The sequence below is a fragment of the Triturus cristatus genome, chromosome 9 (assembly GCF_964204655.1).
Source record: "Triturus cristatus chromosome 9, aTriCri1.1, whole genome shotgun sequence".
Classification (NCBI taxonomy): Eukaryota; Metazoa; Chordata; class Amphibia; order Caudata; family Salamandridae; genus Triturus; species Triturus cristatus.
In genome coordinates, this window is record NC_140592.1 from 298,057,496 (window position 1) to 298,081,545 (window position 24,050).

Below are 24,050 nucleotides of genomic sequence, written 5' to 3' on the forward strand. Positions count from 1 at the left end.
TTACACTGATTAGCAGTGAAACTCAGGAAACAGGGGGAACATCCACACCCACTGCAACTTACCATCCACACAGTCTGCCCATCATTCACACCAAAAATATTTTAGAAGCATGCATAGAAGCCCCCAAAGAGCTGCATATGTATTCTTCCAAAGCACCTGATATGGGGCAAGCAACATCAGTGTCAAGAGAATCACCTAAAAGCAACTTGCTGCAATGCAAGAGCTGGGACAGAACCAATAAACACCAGGGGAGCAAATAAAATGTTTTTAAATATAATTTCAGCTGAACAAACTGACAATGTGAACCTCTCTTCCATGACTCCCACTCCCTTTTAACATGGGGTACAATCCTAACCTACGTTGGCCTCTAAGGGGAATGGAGAGCTCAGCACCTTCACCTCAATGTTTTAGAGCAAGTGGATACTGTTTTTTTTTAAATTACCTTAATTTCATTTTTTGTAACAATACAAATAAAACACTGCAAGTAATCAGGTATTGATAGACCAAACTAGCTGGGCACTCCCAAAGCATTATATCATAGGTTTACGACAACTTAGATTGACAGACAGCATATTACACCAGTACGTTCTGCAGGTCAGATCCATCCTTAACAAAACAAAGATCCACTTGGGCACTGCAGCCATAACAGCCATACCTGACCATGGTGAACCCACCCTCTGCAGCCAGACATCAGCCGCACTCCAACCGTTGCAATTTGATGAAAAGTGGTGAAAGTCCTGCACCTGGGGGCCATTTGTCTGACTTGTTTTATAATGTATTAATAAAACTATAACATTAGTCTTAACCTCCCTTCCCTCTCATATGGCAGCACACAGCAGACCTCATTCACTTCTGCTCTGGCCCACTGCAACAGGTCACATCTCTACCACTACAGCAATGGCTCTGCCCTGGACTTTCATGCCATGACGATCCCACGCTTGGCCAGCACTAGAACCAGGTTTACAAAACTGTTTACATTTTCGATGCTGGGTGCTCACCCAAAAGGGTATGTATGGGATCGAGCGAGAGGAGCACACCGGCCCGATCAACCCACCTGCCGCCAGACATCTTCCCAGTATATGGTGATCACAGGGCAGTGCCAGAGCATATGTAGGAAATCAGCGTACTGGATATTGCACTGGGGGTAGGCGACCAGGGGTACATGTTTCTCACCCTTTTTGGTATGAGGTAGGTATGGTGTAAGATATTGAACTGGGTGTACCACATTCTGGCATTCATGGATACCTACTTTACTGACGCCAGGTATTTCTTCCAAACAGTTGAGGTTAGTTTCAGTGCCAGTCTCGTCTCCCACCAGCCCTTCAATTGTTCACCTCAGTTTGGCCACTGATCCCGCAGTGGCCCGTAAATATGTCCCTGCATCAATTAACAATGTAAGGCCTGGGGCTGGCTCTAGCACCTTAAAAGGATCTCTCCAGTGCTGCCTTTTCAGAATAGCAAGTGCCACAAATAACTGGAAGTGTCCTGAACCTAACACAAACGTTTGTACCATATCATTGAATCATTGATGATTCTCAACTAGGTCACCCCAGTATTTCACCCGTATTCAGGGCTCTGGGGCAAGGACCAAATATGAAATTCGGGAGAGTATGGTATTTGTTCCCCTGTCCCAGGACATATTTTTTCCAGCATGCCCGGGCAACTTTTAGTAACTTGTGCTCTGGCTTGGTTTCCAATGTTGCATTCAGCAGGGACTCCAGGATCCCGGCCTCTCCCAGTTACCCTGCATGCCCTCATGCTCCGGCCCCCTGGGTCTTGCAGACCAGTACGCTGTCCACTGTAGCTGGGCCGTAGCGTGATATAATTGATAATTAGGTGCTCCAACATTCTCTTCATCCACCAGGGCATACAACGTTGAAAGGGCCACTCTGCGTCTGTCAGTTCCGCAGATCAGGGACGTATGTAATGTCTGCAGTTCATCAAAAAAAGCACTACCAACGGCAGTACATAGAAGAGGTACAACAGTCTGGAAAGGAGCAACATCTTGGTGATTGCAATTCTCCCCATGGTTGACATCGGTAGTTGAGTCCAGAATGGCAGCAAATGCCTTGCTTTCGTCACAACCCTCCCATGTTGCCATCTTTAAGGTCATGGCCATAGTGATACACTGCGATGCCCAGATAACTGAAAGTGTCGGGCTTCACCTAAGTTAAATGGCTGCTCTGGTCCCTTGGGGCCTTCCGCAAGGGGAGCAGGTATGCTTTGTCCAAATTAATCTTTTGGTCGACATATCCCAGAACTTGTCTAGGAGCTCGATCAGCCAGGGTATATTAGTGCTATCAAATCTGTAGATAAATCAGGGCTTCTGTCATACAGAGGGGCACATTATGGGTCTGCTACCCGAGGGCTATTCCCCACTCTGGGCACTTACATTGCAGTAAGCACACCAGAGGCTCCCTGGCCAACGCAAAGATCATAGGTGAGAGCGGGCAGCCCAGTCTAGTACCCCTTTGAATAGCTATGAAATCTGAAATCTCTGTACCAGTGCACACTCATACCAATCGGTCCTTATACAGTAGGGAGACCCAACTCTGAAAATCCCTCCCCACTCCTATTCTGTGAAGCACTGCAAAAAAGAAGGGCTGGGTCAGTGTATCAAACACCTTTTCGATATCAAGTGATGCCACCTAATATTGGGCCACGTGTACATAGGTTTCATTTTGCAATTTCCCAATAGAAAATTTTTGTGATTCGCAATTAGGAAATTGAAAACACCTATGTATTAATGTGCCTTAGACACATTTAGCGATTCCGACCTCATTAATAATCATGAGATAGGTCGCAATTTGTGACCCATTGGAATTCGCTGAAAGCACAGGGATGGTGGCCTGTTGGGCTGCTGAGGACAACAGACCACCATGTCTGTGTTTTCTTTTAAATAAAACAAAGTTATTATTATTTTTTTTTTTAATGCAGCCCATTTTCCTTAAAGGGAACAACTGCCTGCTCTTAAAAAACGTTTTTGCATGCATTCTCAAAGGGGAACGTGTTTGTGAATGGGTTATCACCTGCTTGAGGCAGGTGGTAAAATGTGAATTTTTGAAATGGCATTTCGGTCACAAAACATTCGTACATAGCACTGCGAGTAGCTATTAGGAAGGGATGCCCGTTAAATGCCCCTTCCTAAAACAAAATCGCTAAACAATTTTTTGTTCCATAATAGGTTACTGAATCGCAAAATGGGTTTGGTACATAGGAAAATGCATTTTTCCAGTCACAAACTGGAGGTCTGCTATTCGGGCCATTTGCAACCGGAAAAAACCTACATGCATGTGGCCCATTGAGTGTTGCTTTGCTTGGTCCAATCCATAATGCAGAATAACAGTCTGAGGATGAAGAATGTGTCCCTGCCTGGGATTAACCTGTTCTGGTCAGGGTGCACTACGGTTTGCACTATGAGAACTAGACGGGATGCCAATACCTTTCCCAGGACCTTATAATCCGTGTTTAAAAGCGATAGTGGCCTCTAGGAATCTATATTAAGTGGGTCCTCCCTGGCTTGGGGAGGACAACTATCAATGTTTCCCTCAGGAACTTTGGTAGGGTACTCCTCTCCCTGGCCCCCTGATATGTTTGTACTAAGGTTTGAGACAGCTCCATAGAATATGCACCATAAAATTCCACGGGGAAGCCATCAGTCCCAGGGGTCTAGGTTTTGACTAAAGACGTCCTGGGGAACCTCGGGGAGCACTTTGTATAACTGACTTTAATACGAATGGAATACCACATTACTGCCCTGCTCTGTGTTTACTATAGACCCATTGTGGGACTTAAGAAGCCACACAAGCATGATGCTCGTTTTGTTCCCTGTCACATGCTTATGAGCCATGTGTTCTTTATAATCGAGGGTGCAAAGGTAGAAGAGGTTCGTTCACATTATATTCCTTCCTCTGCACCCCTATGGCTGTCCGCGCACCTGCATCGGTCACACTGATTTTCTAGGCCCCTAATGTGTTCCACGGCATGTGTGAGTTCTCCGCAGAGTACCCTCTTGGCTCCCTGCCTCTGAAAAACAGATCATCTGCAGAACCACCTCAAATGCGCCCCACTCCACAGTCACATCTGTGGCTATGTCCTCATTGTCAGCAAAATAGTGCTGTATCGCCTTCCCTATTTGATCACAAAATATTTGATCATGAAGTGCCTCTGATGCCAGGTGCCACATGGGAATCCTGGAGCGCAGGCTTCCCCATTGCTTGGGATCCACAATAGGTTGTGGTTGGGTAACCTCTCCCACCAGCCTTCAATGTGCCTCCCTCGTACCAAAGGCCATGACAATTCTGATGTGCAACAAATGTACACCTGAATAGTGAGAAAACTCTCTAGCGGACATATGCAGGGCTCACCATAGGTTTGTCACTTGAGTCTGCATAGCCCATTGCCGGAGCATACGAGTATTAGCTGATGCCTGCATGCTCGGTACCAGCGGGTGTGATCTGTCCAGTTGTAAGTCCTGGACACAGTTAAAATCCCCACACCTAATGGTCGGGACTTTGAGTGTGGTCAGAAGGGCAATAGTGAGCTACAGATAGGAAAGGGTGTTTGGGGCCTACCGTGCCACAATGAGAGGGTAGCATCGTCTAACTCCTCATCATCCACTACATTAATTCCCTGTGGGTCTACTCTGGTGTGGCGCATGGTAAACAGCACACCGGGCACTATCCATATCAATTCCCCTCTGCCATGGCCTGAGTAGTTGGTACCATATACCCCATACCTCCATCGTTTGGTCATTTTCTGAAGTTCGCCAGCTGTCAAATGAGTCTCTGGTAGACAGGCAAAATGTACTTGCCTACATTTCAGATAAGCATGTTTCTTGACATGTTTCCCAAGTTTGAGCATGCAACGCATGTTTCACGTCAGGAAAAAAATTCTGTCAATTATTATCCTGCTAAATTGTGCCCCACCTCCCTTGGAGTCCCATCCATGTCCCCCACCTGGCGTCTGCCAGATCTATCATGTGTACATAGTTACTTGCATTGAGTCAATTAACTTGCCAGTAAAAACTAAACCCAGGAACACCCCTCCCCAGGCTAAGCAACAGAACATCCTCAGACAAGCAAACTTAGAGCATGTGCAAACAAACTAGCTCACTTGTATCATGGGGTCTTGTGGTGTCCCCCAACATTTTAATGTCCAGCATTTGCATTTACCTCACTATCCCGAGTCACAGGTTGCTCCCCTACCCTTGGGCGACATAGTTAAGACAGCAGAACTCTCTCTGTGAGATTCTCTTCCCAAGGGCGATCCAACGCAGCATACTACATAGCTTTTCTTATTGACCAAGTCAGTCAAATTGCCAGATCACCTATCAGGGGGTGACAGTAGGTCCCGTGCTCAGTGACTCCACCATCTCATCAATAGAGTCTTGGTCCGGGGTCACTGGTGTCTCCGAGCTTGAATAAAGATCATCTGACCCCTTTGACCACTTTCTCTCCATATTCGCCACCACCAGACCATCTTCGCCACCACCAGAGCTCTTTCGCGCGTGGCCTGTTCTTTGGATGTTTCGTGACGACTCCTCTGACTGGAGCGTCAGAACACCCTCACAGGGAGCCAAACCCCCTCATCACCCACTCCCCCAGACTCAAACCAACTGCATACCTCCCCCAGCATCTGGACGAAAAATGACTTTTCACCATCCTGTATACAAAGACGAGCCATGTATAACAAAGAATATTTCATGTTCAGCTGACGTAGTTGACATTTAATCTCCATGAATGACCAGCGGCGGTGCGTCCATTGGGGCGCAGGGGCGGAGCCCCACTTACCATGCACGCAAATCAATCCCCAGAGTAGACCGGCAGCAATGGCAATGCAAATGATGCATTGCGTCGGACATGAAGGGGGTGGGGCCGGGGGGCGAGCACAGTTGAGACTAGTTGACAGACAGGCAGCGGCTCGCAATTTTATTGCGCATGCTCGAGTTTGTCTCACGACAAGCACGAGCATGCGCATTCGCCGCACTGTCTGCCACTGACTACTGTACTGAGAGGAGGGGGCCGAGAGGCCGAGGGTTGCCTCTGCAGCAGCCCCCCTCTAGGTATCCGGGCGAGCCCTATCCGTGCTCTTTCGCCAATCCAGGGCAGGCGCTGATAATGCAGCGTCTCTGGATTGGCTGAGAGCCTGCTACAGCAACGAGTAACTGCTAATTGGGTGCCGCGCACCTATGGCCAATCACTGTGGCTTATGTCTGAACACAGTGACAGTGATTGGCCATGAGGTGCGCACTCCAGCAGTCGGTCGCGTCATCACGCACGCGGTGGTGCGACACACTGTCTGCTCATAACCTCGTGGCGGCGGTGCGTTCAGAGGAGTCGACCCGTCGTGACTGAGTGACTCGTCGTCGTCGTGTGTGTCATCGTGAAAAGTACCTGGGCTGAAGTAAGTACTGTATGAGAAAACAATAAGGAAATATGTACTAGGCCTGTAGCTCTTACACTCGCCATGCTTCTGGGACAACACATAGGAGATGGCAGCCCTGTTTCGGCAGAATATTGTACAGCTCAAAATTGTCCATTCTGTGTTCTGTAGGTGCACATTGAACATAGCAACTAAATATCTGTTTATGAATTAATAGAATATTTTTGAAAAACTGAATTTCCCTTTTATATACACAGAAATATTACACACCTTACACTCTTTAATACGTGGAGTTCGAGAGCAACCGTGTGTTCCGTGCATCCTTTAAAGGGTGAATTCATAGTGCCGAGTGGACACTACTTGACAGATATGAAAGAAATCACTCAGTCAAGTTCGACAGGAAATCATTATGTAAAGTCTTTACTATAGTGGCGCGTGGAAACGACGACAATGGCACGCGGCGGGAAGGGTTAGTTATGAAAGTCTATTTAATTTGTGAAGTAAATAAGGAGGCGTGGCCGCCTCCCTGGCGTGCACTGGGATTCACGAGGGAGACTTGGAACGGATCCCAGACAATTAGGAAAAGACTTCCAATATTGGAAATCTGTGAAGGGGCTGACAGAAAAAAGAACAGTTTATTAGCTTTAATTCCGAGCTTCTTGGAATTAAGTCTCCAGAGAATATGAACCGAAGGGGCATCCAAACAAAACCGAGCCGCGGGAAGCTGATCGTCATTAAACGGATACAGGACTTAACAAGGCGAAATCAGGTGTGCCACCTACCAATTTTGGCTTCCAGATGAAGCGCCGAGACCCACGTTCTCAGCATTACCGTTGCACTCCCAGTTTCATAAATAATGGAAGCAATCTTTCTTATGGTAATTGCTGTGCCCTTACTTGCGAAGGCTTCCACAAAGTGACGCTAACTTTAGAACTTATGCAAATGACGGCCGTGTCCTTGGAGTAATGTGGCATTTCACTGTCCTTATTAAAGGACTAATAGGAATGGAGGAGGCTGTGATGTGGGTCGGGCCGAGGAGTGCAAAGTGGGCGACAAGGGCGAGCGAGGACATCCGATTTCAAAAGCACGCACGATGTTGTTTGAGTCCTACATTTTCCGTAAAAAGTTAAATGTTTTCAAAACGTTCAATTTGTACTAGCCAGGGTGTTAATTAAACCTGCACCAAAGGTTATTAATAAAAAATCTGATTATTTTGGATAGATTATGTGGATCGCTTTTAATAAGAAATGCGACTAATACTTATCTGTCTGTAAAATTCTGATGCGTTTTTGTTGCCTTCCGTTCCTATCATGCTTGATTTAAATTGTTAATTTCTCAAGGGAATCCGTGAGGGGGTGAATGAATCTGCCCTCGGAATGAATGTCATTTTAGCAAGGTGCCGTTGGGCCACTTTTAACCGAGAAAAAGCAAATGGCTTAATTGAATTCAAATCCACAATAACAAGGGCACCGGCTTTTCTGATGAGATAAACAATAAACGATTGAACGCTGCTAATTTTCAGACATTTGCGAATCAGAATTTCCTACAGATGCAGGAAAGGAGCATGAGGCAGCAGAATAGTGCAGAATAACACCTCTACATTCTTTACAATTAGACTAGGATCTCCGTCTATGGAAGGTAATACTGCTTCTGCAGATACACCGCTAAAACATGCCTGCAGTCATTCTCCCCAAGGAGGTGAATCTTCTGGAGAAAGGCCATTGACACCTCTCTAGCATGGACACACAATGTGCGTCTTTTCATGGGAAAACTTAAACCCACCCTGCACGTTCTAAGTCAAACATTTAAAGGTGTCCTAGTCCTAACTGTCTAAGTAAGCAGCAATTCATGCTCCAGCAAAGCTTAACTCCAAAAAAACAGGATAGAAAATAGAAATGCATATGTCCCACAATTATGTGATAAACCGATAGGGCGTATGTTGGGCGCTTGTGAGCTAGGAGCAAAAACAATGTGTGTGTACGAAGAATGGTTGTATGCGCACTTTCTCTGTCCATGTACACAACCGAGCGATGAGGTGGGTTTCAGCTGGGTGTGCAATTTATCACCCCAACTAGGATTTATAGTTTATAGCTGCACAACCCGAAATAAAATAAAGGAGCAAAACGCTGTTTTGAAGCAAAATCCGGTAGATTTACAGATTTTAGAGACAGTTCTCAAGGGGAGCTCTTGAAATAAATGCTTGAAGATCTGCACCAGTACCGGGCAGAATTACCCTTCGGTGCAGCATGCACGCCAAGCTTTTCACACTATGCCCATGCACACTGACTGAACTACTCGCACGCTCTGTCCGGGTGGGTCAAGCTCCTTGCAGATTCACGACGAGACGCAGTTTCACGCTATTTTTTCACGTTGGACTACTACCAGTGTTGCACTTCTTAATGTATTGATTAAAGGATAATTTGAATTTAAAATTGTGATCTATTGTATTCCATAAAGATACTGAAAGCTAAAGATCATATCATTATTACATTTAAATGTAAGCAGGTTCCAATGGATAATTTTAACGTAGCAGACTAAAAAAAAGTCTGGTTTCCCCGAACATCAAACAAAATAAATATTTGAAGAACACTGTAGTTATTTTATGTTAACTTGAAGAACTGACGCTGGTAAAATTCATTGGGATTACTTGTATTTTAAAAGCAATGCTTGTCTAGTTACAGCACGTTATTTTTATTTTCAGCACCTTCTAAAGCTTGACAACCCTTACCAAATTTTTGGTCATATTTCCGGCGAAGAACAAGACCTCCTTTGCTGCTCTTTCACCCCGGCTACGACCCAGCAAACACCAGAGTTAAAGGTAAGGAAACTGATGCTATTTTTTTTTTAGATTGGAGTTAGAGCTATGTGTGTGGTCACTGTACATGGTGGTTGGGGTAGGCACACATTCTGAACATTGTACCCTCAGTAGATGGAATTTACTAACAGCCTTAGCCCTGTGATTTGGCCAATAACGGTTGTTAACAGCACTGCTGTTAACAACCGTTATTGGCCAAATCACAGGGCTACAGCACTAACTATCCCTTGCCTTGTTCAAGGCCCTCAAGCAGTGTCTGTTTCAGTGCCTTCAGCAACCACTATGGCACACAGAGGCAGCAGGCAGTAAGGCTGTATTTTTAGCAGTCATGTTGTGCAAAGGGGAGCTGTTGGAGATTTATTGCGATACTGCACAAGATATATGTATTTATACTGCAATTTTATATTATTGCACCGCACCTTATATGTTGTACTTTGATTATTGGCAGGTTTCTTTAATATATATTGGTAAGGCCAGCATCGTCATCATGAATACAGTACAAGAGCTGATTACAAGGTCATTCCAGGCACGGCCACTTCAAGAGAAAATAGATTTAAAGCAATTGGGACCTCATCGGCCTGACCTAAAACTACAGCAAACTTCCCAGGACAGAGGAAAAATGTCCACACGTACATTCTCAAACGCCTGGTACACAAAAGCTGATTGGCTTACAGGGTGCCCTTTAAGAAATTCTCTGTTCTGCTTCCCCTGCTTGCTGTTTGGTGGTGAGTTTTCTTGGACAAATCAAGGAGTAACAGACTTGAAGCATTTGTCTGAAAAAATAAAGAAGCATTCACGCACAAGAAAGCATATGGAAAACCTGACTAGACTGGGAATGTTGGGGGAAGATGCTCCGATTGAGCAGCAGATAAGTGATGCATACCGCAAAGCAATACAGAAACACAATGAAACAGTTGATAGGAACAGACAGATTCTATCCAAAATAATTGATTGCATTCGTTTCTGTGGTGCTTTTGAACTGGCATTGCGAGGCCATGATGAATCGGAAGGTTCCCCAAATCCTGGAATATTCAAAGGCCTTGTGGATTTAATAGCAAGCATAGACAAGGATATGGAAGCACATTTAGCACGTGCTACAGTCTTTAAGGGCACCTCTAAAACAATACAAAATGAACTTCTTGACTGTATGCTCGAAATTATGAGAAGCCATATTGTGCAAGAATTGCAAAACACAGACTTTGTGGCTATTCAGGCTGATGACACCACTGATGTGGCCACTAAAACACAGTCCGTATTAGTGTTTCGATACATTGACAATGACAGACAAGTTGTGGAGAGGTTCTATGGTTTCACACATTTAAGAGACTCTAGTGCAGAAACCATTACTGCAGCTATACTGCGTCAACTGAGCTTAATTTTTCCAGAGCTGCCTCAAAAAAAAAAACTTATTGCGCAAAGCTATGATGGTGCGTCCGTAATGAGTGGAAGCCTTAGTGGAGTACAAAAGAGAATTCGAGATGTGTACCCTAATGCTCATTATGTGCACTGTTACGCTCACCAACTTAATCTTATTATGCAACAGGCAGTATCAAAGATCACCGAGACACGGATTTTCTTTCAGGATATAGGAGGCATGGCAGCATTCTTCTCGCGTTCCCCCAAAAGAACAGAAGCACTTCATGACATTGTAGACAAAAGCGTTCCAAGGGGATCCTCAACTCGTTGGAACTTTAACATCCGTACAGTCAACCTAATCTATGAACATAGAGAGGACCTTCTGAAATGTTTTGAAGCCATAGAAGCCAATGATGAGTTTGATTACAAAAGTCAGATTGAAGCCCATGGCTTTGGTAGAACACTACAAGACAGAGAGTTTCAGTTCTTACTGTATTTATTTCATGATATAATGCTAGCTGTCGACCTGTTATACAATCAGTTACAAGCACGAGAGATAGATACTGTCAAAGTGCAAGCATATACTACTATGTTTGTACAAAGCATAAGCAAAGTGAGAGATGGGGTTGACAATTTAGAGAGCAAACTGCCAGAGAAATATTTTTTCACAAACCACAGGAAAAACATCACCACTATGGTCCGAATTGCAAAGGAGATCTGTGACATTGTAATTGTGCAGGCACGAGAGCGTTTTTCTTTCACTAAACATTTGGTGAGTGCCACATTATTGCAAAGTCAACAGTTTGCCAAATATGATGAATCCTTCCCGGAGCGTGCTCTGAATGAGGCTGTGGGAGCTTATCCTATGCTCAATAAAGAAGAGCTGAGAACTGAGTTGACTGTACTGTACGGAATGCCTGTGTATCGGAAGGCCACAAGTGCCTTGTCTTTGCTGGCTTTAATCCATAAACTTAACATGGAAAAGTCACTTGGAGAGACAGTGGCTTTACTTAAAATTGTCATAACCACTCCTATGACAACAGTCGAGGCAGAACGATGTTTTTCAGCCTTAAAGAGGATTAAGACATTCCTGAGAAACACCATGCTTGAGGAAAGACTCAATGCTTTGGCAATGCTCTCTGTAGAGAGCAAGCTAGTTCAGAAAATCCCGGACTTTAACACTAAAGTTATTGAAAAGTTTGCTGCTCTTAGAGAGAGACGGGCTGATTTCATTTACAAAAAGTAAACAATGTTGAATGCTGCTACTTTGCAACCAGTTTAGTTTGTTAAATAAAAAACATCTGTGAGTGAGGTACTCAGAAATGCATTGTATCTCGAAGTCTGTTATGAAGCTCTGTGGTTATACACTGAATAAGCAGCTACCTATGTTATATGACATCTCTTTATTAATGTTATAACTGCACTTTCACAATTGCTTTATTAACCTTCCTGCTTTCTCAAATTTGCTTGAAAATGCACCATTTCTCTTCTCTTTTTTCAAAATTTTCTCGGGGGGAGAACCCCCCCGAACCCTCCTTATAGGGGTTTGGGCTCGCTCGCTACGCTCGCTCGCTACGGTGAAGTATACCAATCATTTTACGCCCCACCACTTTAAAATGTCACCAGCCGCCCCTGTGAATGACTTCCGTTTCCTTTGCACTTCCACAGTGTTGTTGAGGAAAATTGTCACCTTGCCGATTTCAACTTGCCAGGGGGCCTTGGTGCGCGTTATCTGCAGTATGTTTCTGCCTCAGAATTTAAACATGCACGCTACCACCGGGTGGGGCTGGTTGCCCAGTGGGCAGCGTCCCACTGGTAACTCGGGCACTCGGGCAATGCCTGAGGGGCCGGTGTCCTAGTTCCAGCTGTGGGTTGCTTTTTTGGGCAGCCTGGAGGGCGATTTAAGTGGTTTCTGCATTGTTCGGATTCCGCCAGTGGCCTTTCTGGAGGCAGATGGGCATCCGTTACCTCCTATTTAGAAACGGGCAGAGGTGTCACTCCCGTTCTCCAGCAGGGCCGGCCCATTAATATATGCATATTGAGCGTGCCAAAAAGCACTGCTGCTACCATCTGTCATGGCGAACTAGGTGTGATTCCCCTGTCCTTCTGCATACATTTAGCCCTTTTGTTATTGTGGTGTAACATCTGGGTAAAGGATGAAGCGGTTCTGAATCACGCTGTCATCATAGACTGTTTAAAACTGGAACAGGGGAGCAAAATCCCATGGATCGCTTACGTTAAGGCTCAATTGAGAGATCCTGGGATTGTTGGACTGGAAACATTGCGAATATTTCAAGGGCAAAACTAAAAGTTTTTTTTTAACTCATTCTTATGCGTTGAGAGGAACACAGGAAACACTAAAAAAAAGGGTTGCAGATCACTCACTTTTAGTCCGCTCTCCAGGCATGGAACCTTACCTATCCTTTTATTTTAGCCATGCTAAATTGTTTTATCTTATTAGGTTTGGAATCTCTCATTTCCTGGTTTCATATGCCCGAAACGTATATTCTGATGCTAAACTGGATTTATGTCCCTGCGATTCAGAATCTGTCCAGAGCACACTGCACTTTATTTTTTTCTGCAAATTGTATATTAATGAAATACATACTTTTTTAAAGCCACTCTTAAAAATTTTAAATATCAGAAAATGTCGTCCCGCTTTGCATTATCTCCAGCTTTTAAATGATGAATTTATTTGCCTAATGGTTTATAAATACATTTCCTCCGCAGTTCGGCTACGAAACATTGTAGGAAAATGATTTTATGTATTTATTTTCCCATCAGTGATTAACACTGAAATTTAATTACGAAATGTGTTGCTGACATGTGCCATGCTCCCTTTTATCTAAGGAACCCCCATTTGATATTTGTATTTTAACAATGAAATGTGATGAAAATGTGTTCATTTTTTGTGATGTTTCCTTTTATTGCTAGTCACACACGAATAAAGATTTTATGACTGACTGATATGCATATTCAGCGGGGGCAGGGGGCCCGAGCAGACGTGGCCTCACTTGTTTTCAGATGTGTTTCACCAGTGTAAACTAATCCGTGCACTTTTTATAACCCACCCCCCCTTTTTTTAATAAAATTTCACCAAAGCAGTGTTTTGAGGAAAGGTAATATGCAAATGTGGGCCACTTTTTTTTAGCGTGCCCGGGCCGATTTTTAATCCCAATCCATCCCTGCCAGTGGGGGCCGCCGACCTGGCACTCTGCATGCTCTTTCCAGCAGGGCATAGTAGAAGTGTATTCACTGGATAGTTTTCTGCCTTCACTCACTCTGGCAGGCCCACCATCCTAATGTAGTTATGTTGCATGTAACCCTCTGCATCATCAGCTTTCAATTGTAGGAATTGAACCTTGTTCTTCAGGGCTGGTATCTGGTCCTGCACCTCAGCTAAAGAGGGCCGCACTGCTGCCAGCGACAATTCTGCAGCATTCATGTGGTCACACAGCTTCCATTGGTCATCCCTTAGTAGGCCCACCTCCACCACCAATGTGTCTATATTGCGGCCCAGAGAGATTTTAATGCCCAGTACAGCTTGTAGCAATTCAGTGAATTTTTCAGACTGCTCTTGCAACTTACTCTCAAGAGCAGTGGAGGATGGAGATAGTACAGGTCCCAGTGTGGAGCCGGACAGACGAATGATGCCTAATCTACTGCAAGGTGAGTCAGTAGAGGGGAGAGGGGCACTGCAAGGTATCGAAGAGACAATTGATGACACACTGACTTGCCTTGGGAGCCAAAAAGAAAGGTGAAGTCCAGAACAAACATAGGGCCTGGAGGCTGCATGAAGACAGAGGTTGAGACTTAGTCGTAGTCTAGATCATATCAGCACCTGTAGGACATGGGTAAATTTTTCAACAGCCTTAAAGGACCTGGATGCCGTACGGCACCAGGGGACTACTGCAATTAAGGAGACATATAGATTTGTGCTTGTTTGTACGCCTTGGAACCAGTGGAGATATCAAAAGCCTGGGCTCCCGAATGAGGGCAGGCGGTTTGTAGTGAGGGGTTTGGTAAGTTACTTATGTTCACTGTTGGGGAGACTGGTGTCAATTAACACAAAGACAGGTATGAGGAGCGTAATGGCCTGTCAAATTTGAAAAGCTTACTGCCACAACTTAGGAGGCCCCATATTAGGGATTAGAACTGCCGTACATCCTTCCGAGCTCGAGTCTGGAAGGCACCCTGAACCCATGGCTACTCGATGGGAATACACTTTTCAGATTAGTGATCTTCAGTTTTAGCATGCAACTAAAGTTAACCCCAGATTACACTGTTGAGACAGCCACGAAAAGGAGGTGGAATATAGCAGCATGGTGCTCCCTTGCCGCACTCCCAAAATCTCCCAGGGTAGCAGTTTTACCCTAGCTCTCACAGCTAGGGAGGCATAAATCCCCCAAGTCACACAGCTAGCAAATCCAGCAGGATATAGAACAACTGCAACAGATGAGGCAGGAAGTGCCTATGCTCACCAATGTACTCATTGACATAACATATATAACTGGAATATATATTGGAAGCTATTGCCTTATACTTTGGAGCAACAGACTCACTTGATAAAGATAGACATGAATCTCTTAACAGCATCTGAAAAACTTGCCAGATAGTGTTGAAACTTCTGGAGCCATGTTAAACCCTTGCAAATGACCTGTACTTCAACAACTGAAGCTCCTTAATACAGAGATGAAACCCCAGACAGCTATGGTGACTTGGCATCCCCTTGATTGATCTACCTGAGAATGCAGATGAAATAGACATTGTTGACTTTATGGAGACTTGGCCTGCAAATGAGGTATCCTTAATGGGTGTTTCAGTTCTTTGTGGTGGAGGGAGACCAATGGGTACAACCCTGCACCCCTCCACCTGCATGCCAATCCAATTCAGTGGTGGTGTGAACATTAAACTATCACAACAGAGCTCATCCAGCAAAAAATGCATGGAAAAAGGCAACTTACTGTTGATAACTGCAACTTCTCAATCTTAGCCGACTATTATGTTACTGTTTGGGCAGACGCACCTGCTTGGATAAGGGAGATGTTACTGGGCTACATGCTATAGTTCCCAACAAGAGCTTAAGTGCTCAAAGATGATCCATTTGCTTATTAGGGAATGAAAGTTTCTTGGGTCCAAAGGTAAGGAGATCCCTGGGACATGAGACGGGCTACAGCAATAACCTTCATACAAGTTCAACCTCTGATTGAGAAAAATTATGTGAAAGGACAATAATCTTACTATATATGTGAGAGTATTGGGGGTGGCTGGCTGAACATCCCACAATTATGACCAGATCCATCGAGCTGTATCTCATGAACTTGAGAAGAGAACCTTTTTTGTGTTTCGATTCTTTTGTTTCCTGGGAGTGTGTGTGCCGGGGGAAAGGGTTAATGGTAACATAGAAACATGACAATGCAGCAGCCAACCAAAGACTTGACAATATAAAGATGGCAGCTTACAATAGAGGGGGGTATCTGGTTCGTAGATTAAGGCATGACTTAACTGCAGATTCCTGTAATGTAGAGTGATGACTTTTGTAACTTAAAGGTATAAAATGCGTACCTGCATAAAAAGGAGGGTCCAGATGAAGGCAACTCACTTTCAGGCTGGCTTCTTGGATGAACAGTCCAAGTTGTTCACATTACCCAAAGCTGCTAGGCTGGGACTTTAACTGCACACATGTCCTGGCATTGGAGGGAATCCCCCATCCTCCAGAGTCCTCTGTGGTGTGTGGGCATCAAAAAGCCACAGGGCAACAACTGGAACATGACAGATCTTTGGGCAGAGTGAAACGTGGACAGCAGGGAACACTCCGCATTCCACGACCTACATTTACCAATGGACAAGTTGTGCTCCTCGATGTTGCAGGCCTCTATTCACTTAACGGAACACTTTAGCAGGACAATATCTGATCATAAATCCATTAATGCTTACACTAGATCAGCAAAGTGACACATGAAATCTCCAATTTTCTGAACTTGATGACCTGGCATGCCAAGAATTTATTAAAATTGAAGTGAATAACTAGTTAAAATAAATACAAGACTGGTGCCTAATGCTATGAAGACTGAATGGCCTTCAAGGTAGTAACCAGAGGATGCTGCATTAAAACCAAGCATGAGGGACAAGAAATGACCACTTACAATGTGATTTGAAAATTTTAGAAGCACACAGGAGAGTGTGGCACAAACGAAAGGAAGGGTAAATATTAATCACCGATGAAGTGGATGAGGTGCCTAGATTAAGAACATATGATTAAAACAGGCATTTGTAAAGCCAATAGGTCTCGCCTATGTGATATTTACTGGCTAGCGTGGAGTGGCACTGTGCATAGTGGAGAGGCAGTGTGTGACGTGGAGAGGCGTGGAGTGGCACTGTGTGGCATTGTGCGGAATGGCTTGGTGGAGCATGGAAAGTTGCCAGAGTTGCCACTGAACAGCATTTCAAAGGCTCATGCTGGATGAATGCAATTATAATGCAATATGTTTCCAAATATTTTGACTTACGATCTATGTAAACTGATGCCTTTGATCTGATGCAGGAGCTTGTTAAACGCTTCTGCAAGAACTGGTTTGTTTTCAAATAAATGCATTTTAGAACGGGAAAGGCTAGTGGACGAACGAGCAATATATATTGTACCAGTTGGGGAAGGACATGGAATCAGGTGGCGTCAGCGTTGTAGAGCTACAAATGTGAAAAGCCTTTTCTAAACAGGAGTAGCAGATGTCTCCAGTACTCAAGCATGATGGAGTATGATAGTGTGGGAGGTTTAAACTAAAGATGCTCTAGGTGGGAGATTTCATCTAAAGCTTCATAGCACTTGAGACAGAACTTACATCAGAGATAGACAACATACAACGGCCAGAACAGCCATTATAGGAATTATGGGCCAGATGACTAACATTAGCATTTGTGATTACCAAATACAGAATATTTGCCAATAAATATTTGGTGATCGCAAACACTAATGTAATGAAGTGTGTTTTACACTTTTTGTGATTCCTCAGTTTGCGACCTATTGGGAATCGCAAAAATCACAGGGATGGTGGCCTGCTACGGTCAGAACACCACCTTGTCTGTGATTGCTTTTAAATAAAGTAATCAGCCCTTTTTCTTAAAAAAAATAGTTTTCTTTTCATTTTTTAAGAGTCGGTCCACCTGCTCTTAAAAAAAGCTTTTTCAACCTTTCTCAAAGGGAAGGGGTCCCCTCCCATTTGCCAATGGGCTGCCTCCAACATTGAGTTGGTGGTAAAGTGCAAATGCGTTGTGATTGCAATTCAGTTGCTAAACAATTGTACATTCCATTCAGATTCGGTATTAGGAAGAGACACCCTAAACACGCCCCTTCCAAATACTGAAACGCAAACACAATTTGCAATTCAGTAACATGTTACCTAATCGCAATTTGCGTTTTGTACAAATGTAATAGCATTTTTGCACTCAGAAACAGTCCGATCGACCGTTCCCGACAGCAAAAATGCTTCGTATATGTGGCCATAGTTCAAAATACAAACTAGTGGACATATGGAGAGATAGAATGGGAAATAAGTGGGAAAACACCTTTGACTCCTCAGTGTACGACATTGCATCTCTCCTGGATTTCTAGTTGGGAACTAGGGATGTAGCCGGATGGATGGATCAGGTTAACCACATGCTCAGAATGTTATTAGACCACTTACCAGTGGTGCTGGCCCCACACCTACCAGTAGGTGACGGCATGAATCACATATGGCAATAGCAGCAGCCAAAGCTACCTGACACTGTGTTTAAAGATGGTATCAGATGGGCCCTAGTTAACCCCTTGCCTGCTCATGACGGAACCACTCCGTCATGAGCCACGGGCGCCGTGTGCTCATGATGGAGTGGTTCCGTCATGCTGCGGCCGTTGGCGGCCGCTCCTCCCACTCGGCACTGATTCCCTGCCTGTGCGGGCGAACAATGCAAGTGGGCAGAGTCGTGACGGAACCACTCCGTCATGAGCACAGCGCGCCCGTGGCTCATAACGGAGTGGTTCCGTCACAAGCATGGCGGCGCCGCGCTGACCCCGAACCCCCCCAGCACCGTAGCGGAATTCGTGCCGCGGCGAAGGGGTTAAATACTTTGAAATCAACAAAGACTTCATACAGAGTACGAGAAAAGTGTGGGAGAGACCAGGGAGCACCCTGGCTGGACTAATTAAGCAACGCTGAGCAGCAGACTATATTACTACAGTAAGAACTACTGACGAAACAGAGACCCACCGTTCAGCAGAAATTCTTGCAGAATTTACTTGCTATTATACAACACTGTACCACTCCACTTATCAATATACAGAGGCACAACTAACACCAATACTTAGAGGAGGCATATAGAAAAGTGCTATGTGTCCCTCTCAACCGACAGATAACATTAAAAACACAGTCAAACACTTAAACAATGAGAAGGCTCCACGCAGCTATGGCCTGCCAGGTGAATTCAACAAAGAGTGCATTGATCTCCTAGCTCCCCAAATGCTGGAAATGTATGGTAAAGTGATCCACAGTGGAGAACTCCCGTCTACTATTAGAGAAGCACTAGCAGTCATGCTGCTTAAAGCTGGGAAGCCCGCAAATGACTGGGGGTCCTACTGCCTGCTGTCCCTTATTAACATGGACAATAAAATCCTGGCAGTTCAACTGCTACCACTGCTGCATGGCTTGGTTCTTCCGGTGCAATCCAGTTTTATACCAGGTCACTCTACGTCAGACCACCTGCAGACGCTCTTCACAGTTCTACACCAAATCAGCATGGAGATTAAGGAGGGAGCCTTATTTCTGGACGTCACCAAAGCATTAGACTCAATAGAATGGCCCAACATGCTAATGGTCCTGTCCAAAATGGGCACTCAAATGGATAGGCTTACCCCCCTCAATCCCACGGCCAGCATAAAAGTGATTAAACTAGTGTCAACCACAATAACCACAGTACCCGCCAGGGATGTCCACTATCTTCTACAATGTTTGTCCTAGAACTAGAACTTTTGGCAAGTTACCTGAAGGAGTTGGACTCTAACAGTGGTACCCTTTTTGGGTCCTGGACCATTTTGACCTCCCTGACCATGGATGACATCCTGCTTCTGGTAAAGCACTCTGAGGTAAACATTACTCCCATACTAACCCAAATAAATAACCCAATTTGACAGGTGGTCGGGTTGGTAATCAGTTGGTCTAAATTACAGTTAAGGCCCCTTACCTGGGTCGCTGATGCACCAGTCCTAGACAATCCCTTTAAAAGGCAAGAGGAGCCGATCAGATACATGGGTATACTCGTTTACAGAGACGTTGACACTCTCATCGGGGAAAATAGTCTAAAACAGTCGCAAACACAAGAACACGGATTCGATTTTCCATTTCACTGTCCAGACAGATTGCCTTAATCAAAATGGTAATACTCCCACAGCTCCTCTTTTTGTTCCAAAATATCCTGTTTTCCTTGTCCCTCAGCTTCTTCACTCAGCTTCAGGCACTACCAGTAAAACTAAAACATGGGCCAGCAAAATGTCGCGCATACGCTGGAGAATTTTACAGCAACCTTATCACCAAAGGGGTTTTACAGCACCCCTTATTGGGGCATATTATTGTCTTGCGCAGGCCCACTTTGCCACTCACTGATTCCATAACTACACACAGGTACCAACCACTTTACCACCTAGAGCAAGGACTAGTGGCTCCATGAAGCCTAAGCACAGTCGTGATGAAAACACCCGACCGCAAGCGATCCTCACAGTGGACTGTACTATATGAGCATGGCTACACTTGGTGAAGTTAAGTGCTAATGATACAATATACTCACCATAAATTACAAAACAAACCAAAGCTGAACATAACTAACAAAATAGCAATTGTAAAAAATCCTACGCGATAGACAACTCAACACATTGGGCAATCTTTATACAGATGGCCAATTAGTTTACTTATGTGACTACCTTTCTGACTTACCCAAAGGAATACGTGGACTGATGACTGCTCAGTTTACTCGCTGCTGGCCCAGTGGCCAAAAACACTATCACACTATTCTATGTGCTAAACCTGGCCAACATGCCGAAAATTGTACATTGATCTGTGATCACTGGTCGCATAACCAGTTGACTGCAATCACAGATAAGCAATGGGAATAATGCTGTCAGCATACCAAAAAGGAATCAATGAATGTAAATTACAATTACATACATCAGTTTTACTATACACTACTCAACTGTATAGATATGGCAGAAGGACATAATTATGTTCCTTGTACATGCAATGTTATTTTTGTGATGGTGCTTGGGAGAAAACTCAATGACTCGCTCTGACATTGGACGGGGACACCATAGACAAGGTGTAATGTGAGGGGAAGAAGAAATGGTACCTCAATGACAGGACAAGCAGTGGACAGATGCTAATTAAGATGAATCAATCTGTGCTTGGTCTATGCTCCACAGAAAGAAAAGGAAGTGACGTTCAGCACGCTTTGGACACATTAAATTGTGGCGTCGATATATAGACGATGTGTTCATGCTCTGGAGAGGAAATGAAGAACAACTTCATGCTTTTGTGACATGGCTAAATGACAGAAATCAAAACATCCAATTTACCATGAATTTTAACAAAACAGAGATGAATTTTCTAGACATCCTGGTGAAACATGAAGATGGCCATTTGTACACCACATTATTCACAAAGAAAACAGATAGAAACACTTTTCTAGAATTCTCAAGTTTCCATCAGCGTAATCTACGTGAAAACTTACCATTCAGCCAATTTTTAAGGATAAGACGCAACTGTTCAAAACAGGAAGATTACTTCAAAAACGCGACAGAACTTCTAGAAAAACTAAAAATACGTAATTATCCCAAAAAACTCCTGAAAAAGGCGATGAAAAGAGCTTGGTACACTCCAAGTGAGTCCCTCCTCACTCCAAAAGATAAGAAGGACGACACACCATTGGTTTGTGTAACAACTTTCTCAGGATGCACCAGTGAAATACAGAAAATCATCCGTAAAAATTGGAATACAGTGAAAGACTTGCCACCATTTAAACAAATACCCATATTTGCTCTGAAAAAAACACGAGTATCAAAGAAAAACTAGTACGCGCAAACACAACCATGCCAAAACCAGAAACCACTCTACGAACTTTGTGGTCTCTGCCGCCAATAAAAGGACACAGAAAATGCGATAACTGTACCTCGTGCGAAAGCACCATTGAAGGAACAAAATTCACATATGGCCCCAAGTTTGTAAATCATGACAACTTCACAAACTGTAACACCCACAATGTCATATACTGTGTGGTTTGTCCGTGTTTACTAGCATATATCGGCAAGACTTCGCAAGCTGTCAAAAATAGGATCTCTCAGCACAGGTCAAGAATCAGATGCAGGACACCCAACGCACCCATGGTCTCACATTGTATTGAAAGAAATCATGGACCTGACGAAATTAAATGGACAGTGTTACGCTATATAAAAGGAAGAAACACGGAATCCCGCTTGTCCAAGACAGAAGCCAAAATAATAATGCTATTGGGTACTATCGAAAATGGTCTGAACGAGATGACAGAACTCGGAACATACTATAGAGCAAATGTCTGCACGCCCTGATTTTTCACCATCTGAAACTCTGATCTAATCCCCCGTATCACAAAGCATGTTAACAGATGACGACAAGAGAAGCCAACAACTTCAATGGAGCAATCTACACTAAAAAGTAACCCAGTGCACCAAGAAGAGCTTAATGCATCAACAGGGAATCTCAGATGTCTCCGAAATATCGGAGATGAATGCTTTATTATGTCACAATCAAAGTAAGCGCCAGTAAAACTTTATTGTTCCTCAAATTTACATCGCCATAGCAACACTGATGATAGTCCCCGAACTAGAAAAAGAAGGGATAAAGCCAAGAAGCGCGACATGTTTGAATATAGAAGTCCAGATGCCTCCAGGCCATACCCGGAGAAAAACAAATTATTTGGTCACTACCAAAGATAGCGCTCACAATATTTTATTGTTTTTTACAAAAACATCGTCATAGCAACACTGACACCAATCCCCGCTGTACAGAGAGAAGGGCTCATTCATCACCTGGGTAACAGCAACGCGATGACGTAGGACGCAGGCACGTCACGCGCTTTGCCAAACCAATCAAATGAGCTCAGCACAGAAGCCCCGGGAGCTCCACAGTGGCGAAGACGCGGAGGTTACGAAGAACAAGCAAAAGCAATTCGAGATTTCATCTTCTTCTAAAAAAGTAAGTTCTATCTGGCACTAGAAGCAAAATTCAATACTAACATCACGGCGGGGGACTAAAAATCAGAGTTAAGAAAGAAATAGAATCCACAGCCAACACCGCTGTTAACTAACGCTAAACGCATGGTTAAGGATGGATAAATGAGACGCTAAAGGTCCCTTGCACACAAAATCAACCAGTCCCCTTTTTCAAACACGGGTGGTGCAGCATGAGTAAAAGAACGTAGAAACGAGTCACCTTTAGAGCAACTTCTAAACTACAGACCCTTTTCTAGATTACTTCTACAGTCAGCGGAAATCACTGAAACAACCGGAGTGCAAACCAGTAAAGAAACGGACAGGCATTCCCCAAAAATTTGGAACCCAGCCGGGTAGGTGTCCATAAACACGAAAAAATCGCAATTGATTTAAAACGCCTATGAAGATATGCACCACATCCATTTTTGAATACTCAACGCTAATTAAGATATACATATATACTTACAGGACAAAGAACATTACCGGTCCAAGCCACATCGGCACAGTAAAGTTTATGGTACGTACATTGATCCTATTCTGACCCACTATATAAGACGCATTTTTAAGAATGCACATTATAAAAAAGGCCCACTGTCATTTTTGCAGGAGAACAGTAAAGTTTATGGAGAAAGATGTCCACACCCCAGTATAACAAGCCCTGAAGAAGACCTTGCCAAGAACTTGTAGGTCCACACACAAAGGTCGAAACGCGTAGGCTACGAAAATAGACAAGCAGAGAACCAGAACAAACAGGGACATCTAAAAAAGTGTTTTTGCTTCCCCAGGAAAAGAAATTTAACAAATATAAGTAGGCTTTCCTGTTTTCAGTTTCTATTTTTGGTATATTCTGGTGGGTTTTTTTCAGTGTTTTCCAGTGATTTCAATACCTTAAAAAATCAGTGCTTTTCAGTGGTTACTCATTTTCGCGCCATAAAAAACAGAAGAAAGAGTGTTTTACCGGGTTTTATGGAATGCTTCACTTTTATTTTTGCTCGCTTTCTTCACTGATGCATGGTATATAGACAGTGTACCTCTGGTTTATGCTCTAATAATCAGTATATGCGTGCCAGTGCCATGAACAGGAACATGTGGTTTTGATATATAGTAATAAAGACGTGCCATGTCATCCCCATATAAGAACTAGTAGTAACATTAATACTAGGCACTTAGCAAAACCGTTTTTGAAAAGTCGCATCCTACCAACGTACAAGAAATGATTTCTAAAATATG

General features: G+C 44.0%; 2 protein-coding genes across 2 annotated transcripts in view; one reads left to right on the forward strand and one right to left on the reverse strand.

The window, feature by feature from the left end:
• Window positions 1–24,050, reverse strand: part of LOC146797771 (cofilin-1-like) — a 70,214-nt gene that overhangs the window by 608 nt on the left and 45,556 nt on the right. The window lies entirely within an intron of this gene.
• LOC146797772 (zinc finger MYM-type protein 1-like) lies at window positions 5,874–11,878 on the forward strand. Its single transcript, XM_085624963.1, has 2 exons — window positions 5,874–9,202; window positions 9,648–11,878. The coding sequence occupies exon 2, from the start codon at window positions 9,687–9,689 to the stop codon at window positions 11,799–11,801; it is 2,115 nt and encodes a 704-aa protein (XP_085481089.1). The 5' UTR covers window positions 5,874–9,202; window positions 9,648–9,686; the 3' UTR covers window positions 11,802–11,878.